The sequence below is a fragment of the Pipistrellus kuhlii genome, unplaced genomic scaffold (assembly GCF_014108245.1).
Source record: "Pipistrellus kuhlii isolate mPipKuh1 unplaced genomic scaffold, mPipKuh1.p scaffold_m20_p_1, whole genome shotgun sequence".
NCBI classification, from domain to species: domain Eukaryota; kingdom Metazoa; phylum Chordata; class Mammalia; order Chiroptera; family Vespertilionidae; genus Pipistrellus; species Pipistrellus kuhlii.
The window spans coordinates 27,798,474-27,823,269 of record NW_023425404.1 but is presented as its reverse complement, the minus strand read 5'-3'; the positions used below and the strand labels follow the sequence as shown (position 1 = coordinate 27,823,269).

At 39.7% G+C, this 24,796-nt stretch overlaps 1 protein-coding gene across 10 annotated transcripts in view; it reads right to left on the bottom strand.

Annotated features, from left to right (window-relative positions):
- The window catches only part of FERMT2 (FERM domain containing kindlin 2), a 71,422-nt gene that overhangs the window by 22,240 nt on the left and 24,386 nt on the right, over positions 1 to 24,796 (bottom strand). For all 10 annotated transcript variants that reach the window (XM_045580589.1, XM_045580586.1, XM_036436445.2 and 7 more), the window contains exons 3-4: positions 14,279 to 14,512; positions 3,982 to 4,116 (exon numbers count right to left, since the gene is read on the bottom strand). In XM_045580589.1, coding sequence (XP_045436545.1) covers positions 3,982 to 4,116; positions 14,279 to 14,512 — 369 coding nt within the window. The remainder of the gene's footprint in view (positions 1 to 3,981; positions 4,117 to 14,278; positions 14,513 to 24,796) is intronic.

The following is a 24,796-nucleotide window of genomic DNA, read 5'->3' as shown; positions in this document are numbered from 1 at the left end:
GGCATACAGGAGGCAGCTGTTAAATGATACTTCTCTTTCATCCATGTTTTTATCTATGCCTCCCCCTCTCTCTCTCTAAAAAATCAATTGAAAATATATATTTTTAAATGGCTACTTTTTGAAAAGGAATAACAGATTAAGTTGAAGTATAATTTCCACTTTCAGTGTAATAAGTTTTCCGCACTATTTAAATTTTTCATAAGGCTGTATTAAAGGATGACTTTTAAAATTAAAAAGATGAGGTCTATTTATATCACTGAGTGAAAAAAAGAAAATTATAAATGTATGTGTAACACAGTCTCACTTTCATTAAGAACAAAAATGAATACATAATTCTATATTTGAATTTTTGCTATATACATGCATTACTTTTATAATTTAAGAATAGTATTTTTAAAAAATGTTTTGATGCTTAAAATGGCAAGTTCCAGTTAAAAAAAGACATCCTGCATAAGTGATTTTTCCTGACAGTGCAAAGCAAGTGAATACTGATTACTTCCTGTATGTATTATTTTAGGACCCAGAGTTTTCCTGCCTCTAATATGTTTTTTTAAATTCTGATGCAATCATTTTGTATTTTTATTTACATAATACATCCTGAAATTAGTAATTTGTACATCAGTACTATACTGTAAAATTAATTTATTTTTGGAAAAATTGTTTTCCCCAGACCTGGGATCAGGTTAGTTCAATGGGTCCCCTCCAATAGTTAACAAGAGGTAAGTGGAAATTAGATATTTACTTAGGTACAGCTAGCAGTGGCAAATCCACTCAAGAAGGTGCTATCTGACCACAGCTGTGAAAGCAAAGTATTTCATAGAATTTTATCATAATTCTATGTAACAATTTTACTATAGTCTGAGAATCATTAATTCACACACATGATCCTTTACCTCCTAAAGCATTACTTGTTAAAAACTAGCTCTGTTGAGTTATAATTTACACATTAATATTTTACCAAATGTTCCTATTAGAATTCATAAAACATTTATTTGCCTTAAATATAATTGGATAGATGAATGTCACATAATGGTTAGAAACACAAGTGTTGTAGCCAGACAGACTTAGATTTAATCCTAGCTCTGCCCCTTTTATTGTGACCTTGGACAAACTACAAACCCTTATATATTCTCTCCCTATAAGTTACACAGGTATAATACACCAGAATTGCAGGGGTTTTGTGAGGCTCAAATGAAAAAATAATGTATGTATTAAATAATCGTTACCATTTATTGGATACATAGTTCTGTTGACCAGGGGCACCCTGTGAGATGCTCACAATTCAAGAAGCATGTGGGAACTTAAGGGGAACTTTCTTCTCAGAAAATGCGAAGGTTATATCTAATCCTCACCACCCCTGAGCAGAGGAACATTTGTGAAGTGCTGAGCAGTGTCTGATGTGCTGAAGATGTCGTGTATTGAGATACCTGGACCTGATGCTACTTATTGACACAACATGCAACTGATCATATTTTTCAATATTTGGTCCAATAATTGATTCAAGTCCCAACAAATCAAAAAAACAAACAAACAGGCAAACTAGATAGTTAATATTTCTTTTAAAAACTAACTGCATATTACTTTTATGTGTGTGTGTATGGCACTCAGTGGACTTTTTTCTCTACAGATCATCAGTTCTCTACATATCACTATCTTTGTGTACTTTCTCAATATTCCATATTACCTTGTTGGAACACCTCAAATGTCTTTAAACTGCTTGGAAGTAGATAACTAAAACCTGCTTTTTTAATTCCTTCACTCAAAACACAGTTGCTTCCCAGGACAGCACATAGTCTATGATTCATTCCTGAGATTCAACAGGAAATGCTAATCTGCGGTCAGAGGCAGAAAGTGGTTATTTCGTGGGATTGCGACTGGGAAAAGGCATGTGGGAGTCTGGGTGGCTAGTATCATGTTATATGCTATACGCTATATCATATCCTGGGTGATTACAAGGTCTATATGTCTGCGAATATTCATCAGTAATTTAAAATTTATGCATTTTACTGTATGTAATACCTCAATAAAAACAAAACCTATAGCTACTCAGTACAAAGATTTCTGGCTTTCCCTCATCTAAATTCATCATCCTTTGTTTCAAATGGCACTGTACAAAATCTCTAATTTGCAATTCTAAGACCAATCCTGCCTGATTTCAATCACCCCAAAATCACCCCACAAATACATGGTGGGGCAAAAGTAGGTTTACAGTTGTGAACATATGGAACAGTTTATTCTTACATTATTATTGTATTGTAGGATTTTCCATATGAACTATAAACCTACTTTTGCCCACTCTATATACTTTTCTATGTAGTTCTATGTTGTTAGAATCAGATGCGTTTCCATTTAAATATAAAATAACTGAAAGCAGGGATTACGTCAACTGTCAGGTGCCTTTATCAACATAAATCATATGTCTAAATCGAATGTTAAAATTAGCCCTATTCTAATGATGAACATATTCTTTTACCTCCTCAATCTGTAGCTTCTACCACTACCTGAAACCTTTCCTCTCACCCCCTCCAACACGGTTTCTGACTAGAGGTGGATTTGGTATTCCTTTAAAACAATGACTTCATTTTGTAAGAGATTCAGAAGCCAATGCCTCTACAATGCACTATTCTAAGCTCCTCAGCCTGACATTAATTGCCTGCCAGTGTGATCCTGAAGTTCCTTGAAGGTTTCTCTCCCCCGTGAACTGGCTCAACTGGTTTTTGTTCATGTTTTGTACTGTTCTTCAGCCGGCATGTTGTTTGTTAATATTCTTTCTGCTTGGATTGCCTTTTCTCCCCATCAAATCCTAACCATTGGAACTTAACAGCTCAATTCACAAACTTCTCCAATAAAAACTGAATGCAGTACACCCTCTTCAGAATTATTCTGACTTCTAAATCCCTACCTCCTAAAATATAGTAGCTGTTTTTCAACTAGCCTTCCATCTACATAAGAGTAAGGATTATCTAACTGTTAATCAGATGCAATCATTACACGAGTAGTGACATAAAAGTGACCAGGTATGTGAACTTAGATATTCCTAACCTTACTGTGCCACAATTTCTTTATTGTTTAAATATTAGTACTAGCGGGAATATAATCCACTTCAAATGATTGTAGTGAGAATTAAATTAATTTCCACAGGCAAAGTGTGTGAAATAGTTCTGGGCATGCAATTAAGTACGATGATATGAAGTGTTTGCTTTTGGTACCATCATTGTCGTCCTTCCAAAATTAAAAAAACCAAGAATGAACTGAATTAGGAGAATTCCTAACCCAGGTTGGGGAGGTAATGGAAGGAAATCTGAAAAAGCTTCTTAAAGGAGCAAACCATCAGGGGAAAAAGGCATGGGTGCCAAGGGACTGACATGTCGCAAGCACAGAGGAGAATTTAAGTAACCAGACAAAAGTTAATAGAATGTCTTAACGGAACAGTGGCGGTTTTCACGGGATGCAGAAAAAAGAACTAAATTCTAAAGCATCCCAACGCTCTCCCTCCCAGGACCACACCCTCACCTTTCCCATCCTCCTCCCTGTGCCCCCAGGCGGTGACCATCACCTTCCTCACTCCCAAGCTCCAAGGGCACTTCCTTTACCTCTTTAACTTGTTTCCTAAGTCCATTTCTTCTACAAATTACTTCTTTTACCTCTGTATTTTTCAAACAAATGTTCTCTTGTGATTTGGAAAACAAAAACTATCCAGTTTCTGAAAAGTCAAGAACTGAGCCCAGGAACAGTCCTGTCCCTTTCTGACTCTTCCTGAGCAGAAAGCCAGCCTCATCTTCACTGATGCCACTGTTAACAATGGCAAGGTAACCTGCACATGGCACACCCTGGTGGCAATTTCATGCTGGAGGGAAAGATGCTGAAGGGGAGCTGTTTTTTCTGACCCCTCTCCCGACCTATGGAATCCATGCATTCACTATTAAAGGGGCACACGGTCCACGGTTCTCACATTGAACCCCTGCTGAGTAAGAGACTCACCTGACCCAGGAGTAATAAGAGGTCCCTCTAATTCAAGTGCCTCATCTTCAGACTGGTCATCTAGCTTCTTCTTTTTTTTCTTGGTTGGATCTCTGGGCTTTTTCAAGAGAGAAAGTTCTTCAGGGTGCCTGATATCTGTTAAGATAAGATTATTTTACTAGAATAAGAGAAAATTTAAACACTTTTCATTTGGTAAATCCACCTATTAACCCATTTCAAATTAAGAATTTTTAATTTCCTTCTGTGTATGTGTGCTTGTTTTGCCACATATTAATGCCATGTAAAAGACTGAAATATGACATTTTTTTTTTTTCTTTATTGATTTTTAGAGAGGAGAGGGACACAGAGAGAGAAACATCGACTTATTGTTCCACCCCTCCATGCATTCATTGGTTGATTCCTGCAGGCACCCAGACTAGGAATCGAACCCACAACCCTGGGATATCAGGATGATGCTCCAACTAACTGAGCTAACTGGTGAAGACTGAAATATGAAATTTAAAAAATAATCTACTAAAGCACTACTTAAAAATTTATTAAGGTATTACATATGTGTCCTTATTCCCCCTATCTCCCTCCTACCCCCCACTCATGCCTTCACCACCCTGTTGTCTGTGTCCATTGCTTAGGCTTATATGCTTGCATACTAGTCCTTTGGTTGATCTCTCCGTCTTACCCTACCCTCCCCTACCAGTAAAGCACTGTTAATTTCCACCTATCTAATACATGTAGTAACCTCAAAGTGGCAAGATAGTGATTCTATGGCACAAAAGAAAATATAAGAATTTTTATATATTTATTTTTATCTAAAACCATAAGAAATAAGCTTTATATTATATGGCAGTTCTCATTCATTCTGCATGTAAAGTAAATGTAATGAAAATACTTTCATATCATTATCAAATCTCAAATTTTTAATTAAGTCAAACTTTTCTGTCTTGTATCAAATGGCTATAAGTTTCTGTGTTGATTCTATTAATTTATGTGGAGAACCTGATTAGAGGCAAAATAGTTAGATGAAAGTAATAAAAGGAATTAGAGACAATTCAGATAGGTATACATGATATTATATATTATATATATATTACCATGTCCACGAACTTCAAGAATTGTTAAGAAGTCAATTCTCCCCAAAATGAGCTAAAGACTCAATAGAATCTTATTCAAAATTTCAACTTGATTTTTTGCACAAGTTGACTGTAAAATGTATGTGGAAATAAGAACAATCTCAGAATAGTCAAAGCAATTCTTAAAAAGAATAAAGTTAGAGCACTTACACCACCTGATTTCTAGACATTATAAAGATACAGCAATCAAGACTGAATTATTGGCTAAGTGATAAGCCGTATAAATGAACGGAAGACAGGGCCCAGAAACAGACCCATATATAGGTGGTCAGTTATTTTGAACAAAGGTGCCATAGCGATTCAAGGACAATCTTTTCAACAGATGGAACTGAGCCTACAACCGGGCATGTGCCCTTGACCAGAATCAAACCTGGGACCCTTCAGTCCATAGGCCAACACTCTATCCACTGAGCCAAACAAGCTAGGGCCTTCTTTTAAAAAACAAAAACAAAAAACAAACAAAAACAGGCAGGTAGCTCAGTTAGAGTATCATCCCAATATGCCCAAGTTTGTGAGTTCAATCCCTAGTCAGTGCACATACAAGAATCAACTAATGAATGTACAAACGAGTGAAGAGGCAATTCATGTTTTTCTCTCTCTCTCTTAAATAAATAAAAATTAAATATAAATTTCTTTAAGAAGCCAAAAACAAAAACCAGCTCTTTGAAAGATGCTGTTGAGGAAACAAAAAAGGCAAGCTGTATACTGGGACAAAATATTCACAAAACATATATGTGTACCCGACAAAGGATATAAAAATAACCCATACAACTCAGACCAATGGCGCAAAGATTTGGACAATCACTTTGCCAAAGAATACACAGGAATGACGAAGCAACACATGCCCAAAATTATTGGTCAGGAAAATACAAATTAAAACCACGGGATAGCATTAGGCACGCATCAGAGTAGCCAACATTACTGTAAGACTGATAATACCCTGTGTGGGTGAGGATGTGGAGGAGGAACCTCATACCCAGCTGGTGGGAATGTGAAACGAGGATTTAGATTTTTTTTTTTTTTAACAGTCTGGCAATTTATTATAAAGTTAGTAAACACATACAGCTCAAACATTCACTACTAGTTCTTATCTCAAGAAAATGAATAGCACATTTATAATCACTTTATTCATAAAAGCCCAAAATGGATTAACCCAAGGGGATAAATAAAATGTTTTCTTTCATGTCAGTGGAATACTCATAAAATGGAATACAACTCATCAGAAAAAAAAGACAAACTATCAACACCTGCAGTAACACGAATGTATCGCCCAACCATCACACCAATGCTAGAAGCCAAGGAGAAAAGGGCTTATGCTGTATGATTCCATTCATAAAATTCCAAGAAAATCTATAGTGACAGAGCATATCCGTGGTGGTCTGGTTAAAGTTTGAGGGCTAAATGGAAAAGTTCTGTGTCTTGATTATGGTAGTTTCTCAGATATGTCAACATTCTGGAAATAATTGGTATAAAATAAGGAAACAAAAAAGGCAAGCTGTATACTGGGACAAAATATTCACAAAACATATATGTGTACCTGACTTATTTTATACCAATTATACCAGGATAAAGTTAATTATAAAAATAAAGAACAGCCGAGACCGGTTTGGCTCAATGGATAGAGCGTCGGCTTGGGGACTGAAGGGTCCCGGGTTCGATTCCGGTCAAGGGCATGTACCTTGGTTGCAGGCATATCCCCAGTAGAGGGTGTGCAAGAGGCAGCTGATCGATGACTCTCTCTCATCGATGTTTCTAACTCTCTATCTCTCTCCCTTCCTCTCTGTACAAAATCAATAAAATATATTAAAAAAAAAAATAAAAAATAAATAAAAAAATAAAGAACAGAAAGATAGGGAGAGCTAAGGAAAAAAAAATAGCAGAAGGGAGAAGCACTGGGTCTATATACAATAGTATAATGTTTCCCAGCACTACATTATCTGTCAGGGTATGAATAGAGCAGAAAACAATACAAATCACTGTGTAACTTGTAATGCTACAGGTTGCTAGGTTACTAGATCCAAGTTTTACATGCGGCAGTTTGTACCTTCGGAGGCGCACAATATCCACCAGATTCAATCCAGTATCATAAATTCAGGAAGCTTTTTGTTTGGAGGAGGACCTGAAACTTAGATGGACATACTGCTGCAGGGCAATTTGAGTTAGAAGCACCAAACCAAACTACTTGGATTCAAATCTCAGCTCCACTATTTGTTAGCCGTGTGACTTTGGCAAGCTACTCAACCGTCAGTGTTTTGATTTCCTCATCTGTAAAATGAGGATAATCAGCCAAAACCAATTTGGCTCAGTGGATGGAGCATTGGCCTGTGGGCTGAAGGGTCATGTCAAGGGCATGTATCTTAGTTGCGGGCGCATCCCCGGTGGTACATTTCCTAAAGGGTTTTTAGCCATTTATATCTATTTCTTCTCTTTGCTCATTTTTCTATTAGATTTCTTCAAATCAAAGTTAACTTGCTGTAAAAATTAACATATTGGCAAACAACTTTGGACTTTTTAAAAATATATATCTGTACACCTTATCCAAAGTTTAAAAAGTAAAAGAAGTCCAAATAAGTATATGAATAACTATACAGGTTTTTTGTTTCTGTGTTGATTATCTAAATTCTACCATTGGGAAAACTGCACACATTAGGTTTTTGTTTTGTTCTGTATGTTACAGGCTATTTTCTGGGGAATTTTTTTCAAAACATCAAAATGAAATTACCAGAAAAAAACATCCTAAACAGAGAGGTTACCCAGACAGTAGGTGAACATAATTACTTTTTAAATATATATATATTTCAGAGAGGAAAGGAGAGATAGAAACATCACGCCCCCTGCTGGAGATCGAGCCTGCAACCCGGGCATGCACCCTTGAATGGAATTGAACCCCAGGACCCTTCAATCCTCCTTGAGTTGCACTCTAGTGGACACTCTATCCACTGAGCCAAACCGGGCTAACTTCTTTTTAAATATTAATAAATTTGGGTAAGTACATCTTAAGTATTAGACAGCAGAAATCATGTTAAAAATAAATGTTTCTTAAATTCTATCACTTTCTGAAAAGCTTCTAGGTGTATCTGATTTCTTTTCTTTTTTTAAGTTTAAAAACAAAGCAACATATTCTTTAACATTACACAATTAAAAATAAAAGGTTTTCTTAAATCTTATATATTCAAAGTATAAAGAAGTTAACCCACTTATCCTCAAATGTAATTCTGGGGGTATGATGCATTAGCACTAATTGTTATGATTATGTAGATTCAGAAACTCATAAAATATTTCAGGTATATCTTTTAAGCCATATTTTCTAATTTAATTAGTAAATTAAATCAAAGCATCATTTCCTGGACTGCTTAGAAAAGAAACAAGATTTAGCATTCTAAGAGACCTAATGGTTTATGAGTTGCACTCAATCGGGCCCACACTAAGTAATTCTCAGTGTACCCACAGCTGTAAGTGCCACCACTGAAGTGCCACCACTGCCCATGCTGGGAGAACCCCCTGTAGAGAGGGGACAAACTAAACCCACTCCTAACCCAGTTGTAGCGTCCCCTTATTAAGATGAATGAACTATAAATGACTGACAGACATCTAAGAAAGGCCTCCGTGGTAAGAATTCTAGAAATTTCCCTTAAAATTCTTCACAAAATTATATACTAATTGAGGAACTGCTGGGAAGAGACTTTGCAGATGGAATTGAAGTTATTAATCCACTGATTTTAGGGAGAATATCCTGGCTTGTCTAGGTAGGTCTAATGAATCACAGGAAGCCTTCCAAACAGAAAAGGAAGCTGAGAGGAGAGACAAGACAAAAGGAAAGATCGGACTGAACGCAGAGGAAGAACTTGCTGTTGCTGGTTTTGAAGATGGAGGAAGGGGGCCTCTGGGAGCAGGAATGACCTCTGGCAGACAAACCAGGGGCAATTCAGTCCTACAACTACATGGAACCAAATTCTCCCATGTAGAATTCTTTCTCAGAACCTTCAGGAACGAACATAGTTTCACGGACATCTTATAAAACTCTTAAGTGTAGGATTCAACTCAGCCTGGCTGTGCCAGAACTTTTAACCTATAGCAACTGTGAGATAATACATTTGTGTCTTTACATGTGGCAGTAAACTTAGGCTGCTAAGTTTATGGAAAACTCACAGAGATTTTAACATAAAAGATATCAAATGAAAAGAAAAACAACTTGAGCAAAAGAATAAAACAAAAAACGCTTAATTATAATTCAGAAAGATAAGACAATGCCATCTATGAGAGATATGTAGGATGTTATAAAGAACAACTGGAGCCGAAACCGGTTTGGCTCAATGGATAGAGCGTCGGCTTGCGGACTCAAGGGTCCAGGGTTCGATTCTGGTCAAGGGCATGTACCTTGGTTGCGGGCACATCCCCAGTAGGTGGTGTGCAAAAGGCAGCTAATCGATGTTTCTCTCCCCATCGACGTTTCTAACTTTCTCTTCCTTTCCTCTCTGTAAACAATCAATAAAATAAAATAAAAAAGAAAGAAAGAAAAAAGAAATTGCATAAAAGAACAACTGGAGCTTTAAAAATAGACCTTGGATATTAACAAGGGGAGGGAGGGTTCTTTCCTGTTTAATTATTTATTTATTACTTACTTATTTACTATTTTGTTGAGGCTTAATTTATGTAGTCAACAAAGCTGAAATGTATTCATGGATACCTGGTAACAAACATCTAGGTAAAAATACATACCAATGAAAATAAAAATTTGATATTCACTATAAAAAAATCCAACAGAAAAGATGTAAAGTCATAGAAGAGGATCCATCTAAGAACCAAATCTGACTAAGTACTAGTAACAGAAAAAACAGAGGAAATAAAGGAGGAATTAGGGCACATTACTATGAAATTTCAAAATTGCAGGAAAAAGAAAAGATCCTGTAAGTTCCAAAGAGAAAAAGCAACCTACAAAGAAAAGATGAAAATAAAATTTAAGAACTCCATCTGGATTTCAATAGCAACACTGGAAGCTAAAATGACTTCCCAAATCCGAGGAAAAATAATTTTCAACCCAATAATTCTATCAAAGAGCAAAATAAAGACATTTTCAAATATGTCATCTCAAAAATTCACCTTTTTCTTAGGAGACTGTTGGAGGATATAGTCCACCACAAAGAACCCAAGACATTATCTTGGACAAAGGTGAAGGGATGTCCCTGGGCTATGACTGCACCTTTGCCTAGAAACACCCACCCCAGATTATTGGGGCGGAAAGACGAGGGCTTCAGAGTAACTCTGGAAAAAAGGCGGGGGTGGGGGTTTATTATCAGGTAATGTATTTGATCATGAAGATTTTAGAAAATGTGGAACGTGTAAGAATCAGCAAGATACTGGTTGACAACTAAGCAAACGATAAATAAAAAGGCATAAGATAGGAAAAGTATTTGGAGCATGTTCAATTTGAAATTTCTGTAAAAGAAATGGTTTTGTTATTATAAATAATGCTTCACTGAGCAAATGATGGCTTTCAAAAAGGTATATTATGGCTGGAGCCCAGCTGGTGTGCCTCAATGGTTGAACTTTAACCCATGCGCCAAGAGCCACCAGTTCAATTCTCGGTCAGGGCACATGCTGGATTGCAGGCTTAATCCCAGTAGGGAACATGTAGGAGGCGGCCAATCAATGTTTCTCTTTCTCTCTCAAATCAATAAAAACATATTTTATATATATTTAAAAAAGGTATATGGCTAGAAAATATCAAGGATTAAGTTTCAGATACACAGCTTTATATAATATTGTGTATTCACCACCCAAAGTCTAGTCACCATATATTTGACACCCTTACCCTCTTTATCTTCCCGGAACCCTCTTCCCCTCTGGTAACCACCATTCTGTTGTATCTGTGAGTTTACTACACAGATAGGATTTTATGTGGTCAAAAATTAAGAATCAATTGAGTAAATACTTAAGAACACAACTGCTAAATCATATGGTAAGACTACGTTTAGCTTTGTAAGAAACTGCCAACTATCACATAATTTTTCAAAAAACAGTGCTAGCACAACTGGATATCCACATGCAAAAAAAAAAAAATGAACCTAGATTCAGACCTTTCCCAAAAATTGACTCAAAATGTAAAACGCAAACTATAAAACTCCTGGAAGATAACATGTGGAAAAGTCTAGACCAGCAGCCGCCAACCAATGGTCCATGGACCACTGGTGGTCCGTGAGGTCCAAAAGATTGGCAACCGCTGATCTACATGATCTTGGGGTTGGTGATGACTTTTTAGATACAATAAAAGTATAATAATAATAAAAAAATAACTGATAAGCTAGAGTTCATTAAAATTAATTTCTGCTCTCTGAAAGAAACTGTCAAAGGTTATGGGAAGACAAGCCACAGACTGGGAGAAAATATTTGCATAAGACTTATCTGATAAAGGATTGTTATCCAAAAATATATGAAGATGCCGAAACCGGTTTGGCTCAGTGGATAGAGAGTTGGCCTGCAGACTGAAAGGTCCCAGGTTCGATCCCCATCAAGGACATGTACACTGGCTGCAGACACATCACCATTAGGGGGTATGCAGGAGGCAGCTGATGAATGTTTCTCTCCCATCGATGTTTCTAACTCTATCCCTTTCCTTTCCTCTCTATAAAAAAAATCAATAAAATGTATTAAAACAAACAAAACAAAACAAACAAAAAAAAGAGAGGAGAGAGAAAGAAACATCAGATGTGAGAAATATCTGATCAGCGGGCTCCTGCACTCTCCCCAACCCCCTAGGATAGAGCCCAAAATCCAGGCAGTGCCCTGACCGGGTATCGAACCTCCTGGTGCACAGGACGTTGCTCAACCAACTAAGCCAAACTACACTGGTCAGGGCTGGATATTTTTCAGTGCTAAAAAGAAACGAGCTATCAAGCCACGAAAAGACATGCATAAAATTTAAATGCACATTACTAAGTGAAAGAAACCAATTCGAAAAACCAATTATGATTCCAAGTGTAAGACATTTTGGAAAAGGCAAAACTGTGAAGACAGTGAAGAAATCAATGGCTGCCAAGGGCTGGGGAAGGAAGGGAAGAATAGAACACAAGATTTTAGGGCAGTGCAACTACTCTGTCTGATACAATAATGACTGATACATGTCATTAACATGTTTGTCCAAACCCACAGACTGTATAACACCAAGGAAATCTAATGTAAGCCACTGATTCTGGATAATAATGATGTGTCAATGCAGGCTTCTCTTTACGACAAATGCACCACCCTGGTGGAGAATGTTGACAGTGGGATGTGGGTAAATGGAAACTCTGTACTTTCTCAATTTTGCTGTGAACCTAAAGCTACTCTAAAAATCAAGTTCATATCATTTATCTATTTAAAAAAAAAACTAATAAACAGGCAATTTAAAATCGATGAAACTTAGATTAGATGGCCAACAAAGATACAAAAACATATTTAACTTTATAAACTAAAATGAAATTATGTGTGTTTTTTTTCACTCGGAGAAGCAAACACTAAAAACTGACAACATTCAAATGTTAGTGATGATTTGGAACGAGGGGTTTTCATACATTGTGGGTTGGAATGTAATCAGGTAGAACCTCTTGGGAGAGCAATTTGACAGTCCTCTGAAATGAATTATGTGTACACTTAAAACAATTCTACTTTTTACTTAAACACACAAGAGAAATTCCTACACACATGTTCAAAACAGTATAAGAAAATACCCACACAGCAATGGAAGTAATTAACATATATTATTTTGGGGTATATATTTACACAGATATAAATACATGCTTATGTGTGTGTGTTTATGTAGTTTAAAAAGTACTGAGAAGATACACATTACATTTATGATAGTAGTTGCTTTTGAAGGGAAATTAAGAGAAAGTAACTCAAAACTTTACCTATATTATTTTGACTTAAGAGTTTGGCAAAACGGTCCTAGCCGGTTTGGCTCAGTGGATAGAGTGTTGGCCTACAGACTGAAAGGTCCCAAGTTGGATTCTGCTCAAGGGCACATGCCTGGGTTGTGGGGGGCATGTAGGAGGCAGCCAATCAATGGTTCTCTCCCATCATTGATGTTTCTGCCTCTCTCTTCTTCTCCCTTCCTCTCTGAAATCAATATATATAAAGTTTGGCAAATGATATATAAACTGTTAATTCTAGATAATTAATTGTAAATTATATAAACTATTAATTCTAGATAATTCTTTGAAGACTCTACAATAACTTTTGTTATTTTAATTTTTCTTAAAAATTTCATTAACATAAAAGACATAATTTTAGAGTCATTAGACCAAAATAGTAATGTCAACCTACCTGTATCTCCCCCTAAGCCAGTGATTTTCAATCTTTTTCATCTCACAGCACTCATAAACTAGTAACTAAAACTCTGCAGCATACCAAAAAATATAGGTATAATTTTGATTAATTCACAGCAGACAGCTATGGTTGTATTGGCTGGTGTTGTTTTTTATTTGACAATCTAAGGGAAAAGAAGTCAGTGCCCCTGACTAGATCATAGTTTGGTACTGCACGTTTTAAAAATTCTTGTGGCACACTGTTTGAAAATTGCTGCTCTCATCTATAGCACAAGAGTTATAAACTAGTGATAAAGATGACAGTTCACATTTTCACTGATGGCTGAATTCTTTCAGTCACATGACATAACTGGGTCAGCCAAAATTAATCCACATCTCATGTCAGAAAGCATAAAACAGAATTACTACAAGAGTATTCAAACTGTAGGCTGGTTAAGGAAGACAACACTCATAGCCATTTCCTTAGGAGCTTTGTCAGGCCCTGGATGCGGGAAGTGACATAATCTGCCTGAATCGCCAAAAATCAAATAGTGACTTACGTGAAGGAAACACTGCAAAAGCTACTTCCCTCTGAAAATAATACCAGTTTCCTTCCCTGTCCTCTTCTCTTTCCCATAAAAATTCGTCATCAGAATGAAGCATTACATATAGATACCTGATATACTTCTAGAAAGGAAAAAAAAAATCTACACATTTCTTTATCTTAAAGTAATACAAAAGCTTTAAAGTAAAACTTTCATAAATATACATACATAGAGAGCTGACCCCCACCTCTGCTCCTTGAGATAAGCTAAGTGTCAGTCATCAGCCATATCATACATGCTCCCCACACCTCCCACTTTCGTGAAGAATGTATGGAATACTTACTGAAAGTCTTACAGATGTCAGAAACAGCTTTGAAGACTCTGTCAGAGAAGTTCACTTTCACTTTCACATACTTCATGTTGGGAAGCTGCAGGCGGAGCAGCTTGTGCTGGGGGGTGAACTGCAGCTTGGCGTCCGCCTGGATGCCGTACTTGTCCAAGGTCCAATGTGTCTTGAGAAGCCAAGTTCTCTTCTTTTCCCACCACAGAGCATGGTCAGACCAATCTTTTTTTACATCTATAAAAAAGTACAAACAAAATACTTTTAAAAATCACTAAGATTACCTTGAGAGAAATTTAGAAGCAGAAAACTAATAGGGTATGTAATAGAAACAATTAAATATTAAGTTCCTACTATGGGACAGGCATGAAAAGCATAAGAACAGCTGAAAAGCACATCTCTGCCCAGACAGGTGAGGCCCCTAATAATGCCTACGGGAGGTCCTCAGGGGAGTCATGGATGACAGAGTAAACACTCTCCAGTCAGTCAGGGAACAGAGGGAACCCTGGGGCAGGAATCTGAAGGATAAATAATAAAGTGGAGTCGGGGGGTTCTGAGCCCCGCCTTGAGGAATGGACAATATTCTGATGATAAAGTAGGTGAGAAGGCTGAAGTGAGTGACGCTGCAGAAGTGTGTTGAAGTGGGTAAGAAACGGGGAAAAGTAAGATAGGGAACCAGAGTGAGCAAACACCAACAGCCTAGAAGAGCATGGGGGGGAAAGGGAGGGAAGCCACTCACAGGTAACAGGATAATCTAAGACACACACACACACACACACACACACACACGCGAAAACCTACGCAATGCCCCAAATATATTCCAAGAAAAGTAATTTATAAAGTCATGCTAACTTTCCCCCCAATGTATTTTGGTACAAGTGTAACAGAAAATATTTGTTAAACTTTTTAATAGCCCTATGCAATTAAAAAAAAACACAAATAAAGAATATAATTTATGTAAGATTTGGATACCCCAGATAAGGCAGCTATTAACAGTAAACCAGCAAAATACACATACAATCTAAATCTAACTCCAACTAGTTTTTTTGTGTTTTTTTTTTTTTCTTAACTGATTTTTAGAGAGGGGAAGGGAGGAGAGAGAGAGAGAGAGAGAGAGAGAGAGAGAGAGAGAGAGAGAGAGAGAAGCGAGCACGAGCGAGAGAGATGAGAGGAAAACACAGATTGGCTGCGTCCTGTACATATACCAAACGGGAATGGAACTTATGACCTTGTGGTGCACCGGCCGATGCCCAAATCCACTAAGCCACACGTGGCCAGCTAGTTTTTAAAGGAGCAATAATAGTGAAAACTTTTCAAACATGTTAAACTATGAACTAAAAAAAAAGGGAAAATACTTAAAAAAAACAAACAAAAAAAAAAACAACAGTCAAACAAAGCTTTCCAGGGGAAGGAAAAAGAACACACCACAAAACCCTAGAAAAGAACATACTTGCATATAAAAACGCAAACCTACGCCGGACCATTAAATTCCCAGCACTTCCTGGCTGCCATGCAAGGGCCTGACCACCCACACGCACGCAGGCAGAGCAAACTCAGAGACCTCAGGACCCGGCTGCCCGGCAGCCAGTGATCTGTGGCGGGGGAGGAGCCTCGACAGCATTTGTACAAGCTTAAAAGAAATGCTTATTCAAACAGGCAAAAATGTGCTGTTTCACAGCGCTCCGGGACAGAAGGCAGTACTGTAAAGAAGCACTAAACTGCAGTCCCGAATGTGGCCCCGCAGTAAGCAAGGCGCTGAAACACAGACTAAGACACCGTGTGACAGGGAGCCGAGTAGCTCTTGGGAGTAAGTTACACATAAAATCCGCAAAGAGGCCATTTGTCACCAGCACCAGAAGTTTAAATTTAAAGGCAGCATCAACAATATGGAGTGTTAAAAGGCCTTTTAATAGCGGGTCAGGAATCGGGACTTTTCAAGTCAAAACTAGATATATAGGGATGGTCATTAGTGCGAATGGCCCCAGGTCAATCCTGCCTTCTGCCTGGTTTTGGATGGCCCACCTGCTAAGAACATTTTTTTAGACTCTTATACGATTTGAGGATGACTTGGGTTCCCAGATCCAATTCCCCGGTGGGGGAGAGAGGTGTTCCCACACAAGCAAATGATTCTCAGACACCAGAACGGTGTTCAAGAACTTGACTCAGACAAAACTGGTCTGGCTCAGTGGATAGAGCATCAGTCTGTGGACATGGGGGGTCCCGGGTTCGATTCTGGTCAAGGGCATGTACCTTGGTTGCAGGCACATCCCCAGGGGGGGGTGTGCAGGAGGCAGCTGGTCAATGTTTCTCTCTCATCGATATTTCAGCTCTCTCTCCCTCTTTCTTCCTCTCTGTAAAAAAATCAATTAAAAAAAATATATATACAGCCAAAACCGGTTTGGCTCAGCGGTAGAGAGTAGGTCTGCAGACTGAAAGGTCCTGGGTTCGATTCTGGTCAAGGGCATGTACACTGGTTGCGGGCACATCCCCGATGGGGGGTGTGCAGGAGGCAGCTGGTCGATGTTTCTCTCTCATCGACATTTCTAGCTCTCTCTCTCTCTCCCTTCCTCTCTGTAAAAATCAATAAAATATATATATTTAAAAGAAAAGAAAAAAAATATATATATATAGAACTCGACTCAATTCTGAGGCTATCCACCAGAAGACAGCATCAGGTTCCACAGGTTAAGAGTTCAGACCCCCCCACCACACACACACTTAAGACGCTGGATGCAAGCCCAGATGATGTACTTCTGACTGGCTGCAGAGGAAGGTACCAGCAAACCCTCTCCAACTCAAAATGCTAATTGCAAGTCCAGGTCGTCACCTGTTCTTCTCAATGACAAGCTACAAACCAGAGGTTCCTGTGACCCCCTCCTCTGGGTTTGATAACTTTGCTAGAATGGCTTATAGCACTCAGTGAAACACACTCCTTACCAGATGGCTGGCTCACTGTGTGACTAAGGAGCAGCGGATGGGAAGACGCACAGGGCAAGGAACGTGGGCAGGGGCGCAGAGCTCCCAGCCCGTCCCTGCGTCTCCATGCGTTCACCAAACCAGAAGCTGGCCCAGCCCCATGCTTGTGGATGTTTATGAAGGCTTCATAATGTACTCACAATTGATTAAAATCACTGCCTATTACAATGGATTCAACCTCCAGCCCCTCTAACCTCCAGGAATCAAACTGACCTCCCGGCTGGTGTGACTCATTGGTTGAGCATCAACCTATGAAGCAGGAGGTCATGGTTTGGTTCCGGGTCGGGCACGTGCCTGGGATGCAGGCTCGAAACACAGTGGGGGGCATGCAGGAAGCAGTTGATCAATGATTCTCTTGGATCATGGATGTTTCCAGCTCTCTCCCTTCCTCTCTGAAATTAATTATATATATATGAAAGTTCCAACCCTTCATTTCCTAAGTTATCTATAGTAATAAAAGGGTAATATGCAAATTAGTCAGCACACCTTTTCAGTAATGACAGAATAGCAGGCTGCTTGGGACGACAAGGCAAGCAGGTAGGATAATGAAGGATGACCAAATGACTGAACAGCAGGCAATCAGGCCGCGCGCGCGGGGGGGTGGGGGGGGGGCCGCGACAGGCAGAAGTATTTAGGGGTGATCAGGCAGGCAGGTGAGCAGTTAGATTGTGAGAGGGATGTCCTACTGCCGGTTTAGGCCTGATCCCAGGGACATCTGGCAGTCGGACATCCCCCAAGAGGTCCTGGATTGGAGAGGGTACAGGCTGGGTTGAGGTAACCCTCTCTCTTCCCCCCGCCCCCGCCTGCACAAATTTCATGCACTAGGCCTCTAGAATAATTATATAAATGTCTAATCATTATGCTGTGTACCTGAAACTATTATAATATAATATTGTATGTCAACTATAATTGGGAAAAACGAAAAAAATTCCAACCCTCTAATTACATGGTTGGGTCTCCAGGCAACCAGCTCCCATCCTTAGGTGCTTTCCAAAAGGCAATTGATTAACAAAAGACACCTCCCAACACTTGGGAAATGTTCCAGGAGTCCCAGGAGCTGAGAGCCAGCAATTACGGAAGACCAAATGGATATGAGAAATATATTTTGGTCATCTAAATGATTAAATCACAACATTACTCATAGAATTTTTATATAAAATTCAAATTTCTGTGTTCAGTTTTATGGAACATGGCACGCTCATGTGTTTCATAGCGTCTACGACTGCTGTGCACTACAGCCGCAGGGCAGAGTGGTTGTGACCGAGACCTCAGGACCCAGAAAGCCCAAAACATCACTCTCTGGAGTTTTACAGAAAATCTCTGCAGGGCCCTCGAGATTTTATAAAATCTCGACTTTCCATCATTTAGGCTTCAAACTCTGACCTAAGAAACACATACTTCCCCCGATGCCATCTTCCCTTCAAAGTCCAGCCATCATGGTGTTTCACACCAAAGGAACCGCTAGTAGCTGCATACAGCAAGAGCAATGAGACAAGAACAGGCATCCAATCCAAAGATGTCCTAGACACCGTATGAGTGGTGTACCCACAGAAGGAAAGTCTCTCTCTGGCAACACTGGCAAGATCAGTCTTTTATACCCATAGAAAATAGTAGATAAATAACAATATAGGAAAGAGAGATTACACAGAACAAAAGCAGAAACAGGACATCAGAAAAGATCGGAAGTGTCAAGGGTGTGCATGCCAAGAGACAGAAATCCAAAGTGTACATGGTTTGAATTACCATAGCTGAGGAGTAAGGAAACAGGGAACATCAGACATTTACAGTCCTGGAAGACAGAACAGTTAGACTGTTGATTTCAGAGAGAAAGGAAGAGACCTAGAAACTACCATGATCCAAAAGAATCATTCATCAACTGCTTTTTGCATGCCCCCCAACGGGTTTCAAGCCTGCATCCCAGGCATGTGCCTGACCAGGAATCAAACCGTGCCCTCCTGGTTCATAGGTTAGACTGTGACAGACGTTTCCATAGCAAAGTTTCAGTAGCATTCTTGAAGATTCAAATGCCAGCAACCTACACAGCATTTATTACAGGGTGATCACTGCTACAGAATAACAGCAGTGTCTATAAAATACTCATTAATTCACAGCTATCTACTGAACAGGTACTGTGTTCAACAGCAGGCACTGTCCTAGTGTCAGAGAGTGATGAGAACAAGCTCCATCATCTTTGAGGAAAGCCGAGGGGGGAAAGAAAAGAGGAGAGGGCAGCAGAGCAAGGTCAGAGTCATTTGGATTTTATTATGAGTGCAAGAGAAGCCACTGGAGCAGTGGTTTTTGGCCTGCCTATACTAATAAAAGGGCAATATGCTAATTGGACTGAGAGACCTTCCGGACATTCTTCTGGGCAAAGCCACGGTGGCGAGGCTGAGGTAGAGGCAGTTAGGGGCCAAGAGGGGAGGGCAGCTGTGGGTGATCAGGCTGGTTGTGGTGGGGGTGGGGGGTGGTAGTGAGTAGGCCGGTGGGAGCAGGGGGGGCAGTTGGGGGTGAGCAGGCTAGGCAGGCAGGGGGCCAGTTAGGGGCGATCAGGCCGGTGGAGCGGGGGCAGTTGGGGGTGAGCAGGCCAGCAGGGGGACAGGTGGGGGTGAGCAGGCCAGTGGGGGAGAGGGGGGCAGCTTGGGGCAAGCAGGTGGGTAGGGGGGCAGTTAAGGGTGATCAGGCTGGCAGGGGGGGAGGGCAGTTGAGGGCAAGCAGGCCAGCGGGGGGAGGAGGGGCAGTTGGAAGTGAGCAGGCCGTCAGGCAGTATGGTTAGTGGCAATCAAGTAGGCAGGCAGGCAGGTGAGCGGTTAGGAGCCAACAGTCCCGATTGCAAGAGGGATGTCCCAGATTGGAAAGGGTGCAGGCTGGGGTGAGGCAACACTCTCCCCCCTCCTCCACGCACAAATCTCATGCACTGGGCCACTAGTTTCAAATAAGCATTATCTGAGCAACTTTTCTTTTCTTTTTTAAATATATTTTATTGATTTTGTACAGAGAGGAAGGGAGAGAGACAGAGAGTTAAGAAACATCGATGAGAGAGTGTCATCGATCAGCTGCCTCTTGCACACCCCCCACCGGGGATATGCCCGCAACCAAGGCACATGCCCTTGACCGGAATCGAACCCGGGACCCTTCAGTCCCCAAGCCGACGCTCAATTCATTGAGCCAAACCGGTTTCGGCCTGAGCAACTTTTCAAATATATGAATGCCTGGAGCCAGCCCACACTACTTTGGTTTTAAGGAAGGGAATGATTTACATTTCATAACCACTGGTAATTTTGAAGAACTGCAGGGGCAGGGGTATGCATGAGTGGAAATGAGACCGCGTGAAAAGGCAAGGCGGGAGTGGAAATGGTGAAAGTCTGAATCACCATGGTGGAGCAGTAAGGAAACAGAAATAGGAAGAGACAACTTTTCCTGAGCCTTCTGTTACAGAGGGGAGAATGATGGTGGTGGAGGGGCAGCCAGCAGGCAGCAAGACCAAGCAGTATTTTTAATTTTCTTTTTAAGAAGGGAAAGCTGGTATGAGGTTATTAAACAGACTGAAACCATCCTGTTAAGCTTAAAACATATTTACAGTTATTCTTCTTTAATTTGACTAACCCCCAGCTGAAGGTCACTCTGTCACACCGTCACTTCAAAACTTTTTAGAGACTTGAATGGGCTCTTAAATTGCAAGACAATCTTTTCCCACCTAGAAAAATCTTCCTTTGGCGCTAGCTTTGTATTATACTATAGATCTTAGTTTGAACCTAATGGTATCTCCCAGCAAGTCCCACAAATGGCTCCACTCAGGACATCACAAGAATATATCTTTTCTACTCAGAGGAAGCAAAAACCAAGTTTAAACTGACCAAAATCCTGAGAAAAATGATATTATACCAACTGAGAACCATCCACCTAAGTGCACAACAAAAATACTTAACTGCACATAGTGTGTATGTGTGTGCGTGTGCGTGTGTGTATAAAGCAACATATGTCAATGCAATAGCCGTTAAAGTACTTAGGTTATCTAGCATGTTACAGCACTACTTGTCTCTACAGTGGGAAGTTAAACCATAACACACTATGCAACTGTACAAACACTGTGAACACAATAGGTTTCTGATATCAACACACACATTTACCTATTTCTCCAGTTACAGACTAACCACAAGCATAAAAACATGCTGACTCTAAAAGGAACATTGACTTCTCAAATAATTACGAACAAATAATGGCGAGCAAAAGAAAATGCTACTAACTAGTTAAATAATAATTTTTTTGTTGTGGTATTAGGATTTATAAAGGAGTAATTATTGACATCCCTGTATTAGCCTACTCTCAAATGTTGAAATTACTTTTCATACATGTTAACCATTTGTACACAGTAAGTGTCTATAGACGCAAATGGCGAAACTTTTTAAATCAAATTCAAAATATTGTGGCAGTTAACTGGTTAACCGCCCTCCCCATGACAATGTGGGCCCCGAACCATGTTCAAAATAAACAAACATTTCTGTGTTTTTGGAATGGCAGCCTTGGTTTCAAACATAATATTAAACAACTGAATGGGAGACACACACACACACACACACACACACACACACACACACGCAAAACATCAGCCAGACACTTGCCATGGTAGGAATCAGCAAACATCACCAAGGTATTCTGGTGATGTTTCCATCAGCATTATGAAACCATTCAAGGGTAGATCGTGCTCAGCAACATATTCTAATAGTCAATTTTTCCAATATTACAATTTTCAGTTATGCTCCAGGTACCGTGTAACTTTCTTTTTATTTGGTATATTGTGATTTTAAATTATTCTTTCTAGATTTTCAGAACCATCCTACCACAACTACAAACATTTTCAGAAAGAAAAACTGAAGGGAAAAATGTTGTACTATTATGAAGTTCTTGTTTATTTTCCTTGGTGAGGGGAGGGAGAAAAAAAAAAGGGATTTCATTATTTATTTATACATTTAGCCTGTTTAGTAATTTTTAGAAGTCAAGAATTACTTAGATTAAGGTATAATAGAGATGACAAATGTCTTCTATAATAACTTTTGTTAAAACGTGTTAATTTTTCAAAACATTTTGCCAGGATTCTGGAAAGAATTATTCCTGTGTCCCTCCCCTACTTAACAGAGCCAACCATGCTGTGCTCTGTTGCGCCTAAAATAGTATCTGACAGGCACTCAAATTCATATAATTAAAGTTGCAAATGGCTAAACATTAACTGAATTAATAAAAATCTCCTCCCTCAACTGTGATAGAATGCCCCTCAAATTCAAGAAGCGGTTGTATATTTATTCCACAAAGACATTGTGTGTGTTTTAAGGAACAGAAGGCGTAGGATCCTCGGGGGCTGAGCACACAGATATTGGCTGTATACTGGTTACTATCAGATAGCTTTTGGTGTTCAAGTGTTCACCTGTTACACGAGTCACAAAAGAAAACAACTATTTCAAAAATTTTCCTGCTACAGAGAAAATATCATATGCCCTTCTTTACACAGTGACAGCTAGCTCACACTACAGAGAAGAGGAGCAGGAAGAAAGCAGGTACCACAGCGATGTTCAGCCGTGTGCTGCAACCATTTGTAAAACATGCGATACCTGACTGTTTAGTCAGGGGCACTGACCTCTTTTCCCTTAGATTGTCAAATAAAAATGACAACAGCCACACAATTGAGCCATCCGGTGTGAGTGAATCAAAAGTATATGCTGGGATTTTTTTGTCAGATCAGAAAAAAAACACACACAAAAAAACCTTTTTTTTGGTGTGCCGAAGAATTTTAGTAATTACTTTATATGTGCCATAAGATGAAAACATTGAAAATCACTGAGATACATTATTTTTTTTAAACATATTTTTACTGATTTCAGAGAGAAAGGGAGAGGGAGAGAGATAAAACATTAATGAGAATCATTAATCGGCTGCCTCCTGCACACTCCCCACAGTGATTGGGTCCAGAACCTGGGCCTGTGCCCTGACTGGGAATCAAACCATGCCCTCCTGCTCCATAGGTCAACACTCAACCCCTGAGCCACACCACTGGGCTGAGAAACACTACTGATAACACCGTGTTTAACAGAGCTACAGCAATTACTACTTGATATAGCCTTCTAAAATACAACTTTTTGCTCTCATTTGAACAAAAACTTTTGTTTAGAAAGTTAAGAAACTGTTAAATAGAAAATTAACCAAATAACTTGTTTTTCTTAAGTAACCACATTTTAAAAATAACTAACGCATTAGTAACAGTTTGGAATAAGAGAAGACAAGGTATTATTTTTAATAACTTCTAGTTCTAGTGGCACATTTAAAAAAGAATTTTAATCATGAAGGAAATGCAAAATTTGTTCAGTATTCTCTTAACTTCCAAAGGCCAGACGCAACGTTTATATTATGGTAGATAATCTTTGGTAAGCAAACATTCCATTTTAAATCTTAAGTACAGCTGAAACTGGTTTAGCTCAGTGGATAGAGCGTCAGCCCGTGGACTGAAAGGTCCCGGGTTCGATTCCAGTCAAGAGCATGTACCTTGGTTGTGGGCACATCCCCAGTAGGGGGTGTGCAAGAAGCAGCTGATCAATGATTCTCTCTCATCGATGTTTCTAACTCTCTATCCCTCTCTTCTTCCTCTCTATAAAAAATCAATAAAATATATTTTTTTAAAAAGTTTTAAATCTTAAGTACAGAAAAAAGCTTTCTGGGCACATGCCTTATTTTTGGTAAATAGACATTTTTTAATTTTGTTAACATTGTTGACACTTTCTGCTGTTTCCTTTGTTTACAGTCCTCTTAAGCCATAAGTTAGGTAATATAACTGTTAGCGTATTCAAGAGTTTTTTGCCCGTCTTTACTGATGGTAAAGAGCATGCCAATCCTGGAGCACGAGTAACAAAACGAAGCAGCCTGGTCTGACACGACTGCCAAGTGAGTCATGCAAACCGACCAGACCAGACATCATGGGCCAGTGTCCTCCTAACCGCCAAAATAAGACCTTCAACCCCCCCCCCCCCACACACACACACACCATTTACTGTACCATCTAGGCACCTACCAAACTTAGAAGATTTTTCCTCCTTCGTTTCACAACCAGACAGTCTGAAACAATTACTATAAATTTAGAGTCAACGGGGGCCAAGACATCAGTGGGCAATCCCACTCCGTTCCTCTGCCCGCCACTGTATGTCCAACTTCTCAACCCTCCTCCCCCTCCAGGGGATCCTCCTCCTCACAGACAATCATGGGTCCTACATCAGAGGACACAGAGGCCATCGGACTGGAACTGTTTCAGATCTACAGGCCTCCTCCACCTGCACCCAGCGGTCCCTGCCTCTCTCTTCCTCCCTATCAGGAGCCATCCTGCCACCGCTCTGCCGCCCTCCCACCGCGCCAAGGAGCCATGCCCTTCTCCCATTCCGCTGGCTCCCTCCACATCTCAGCCATTCCCGTGGCTCTAAATGGCAGGCCGCCCTCATCGTGTTTTCACCAGCCCAACTTTTGCTTAGCACGCCAGCTGATGCAACCTCCTGTCTGTCCCACATCTCC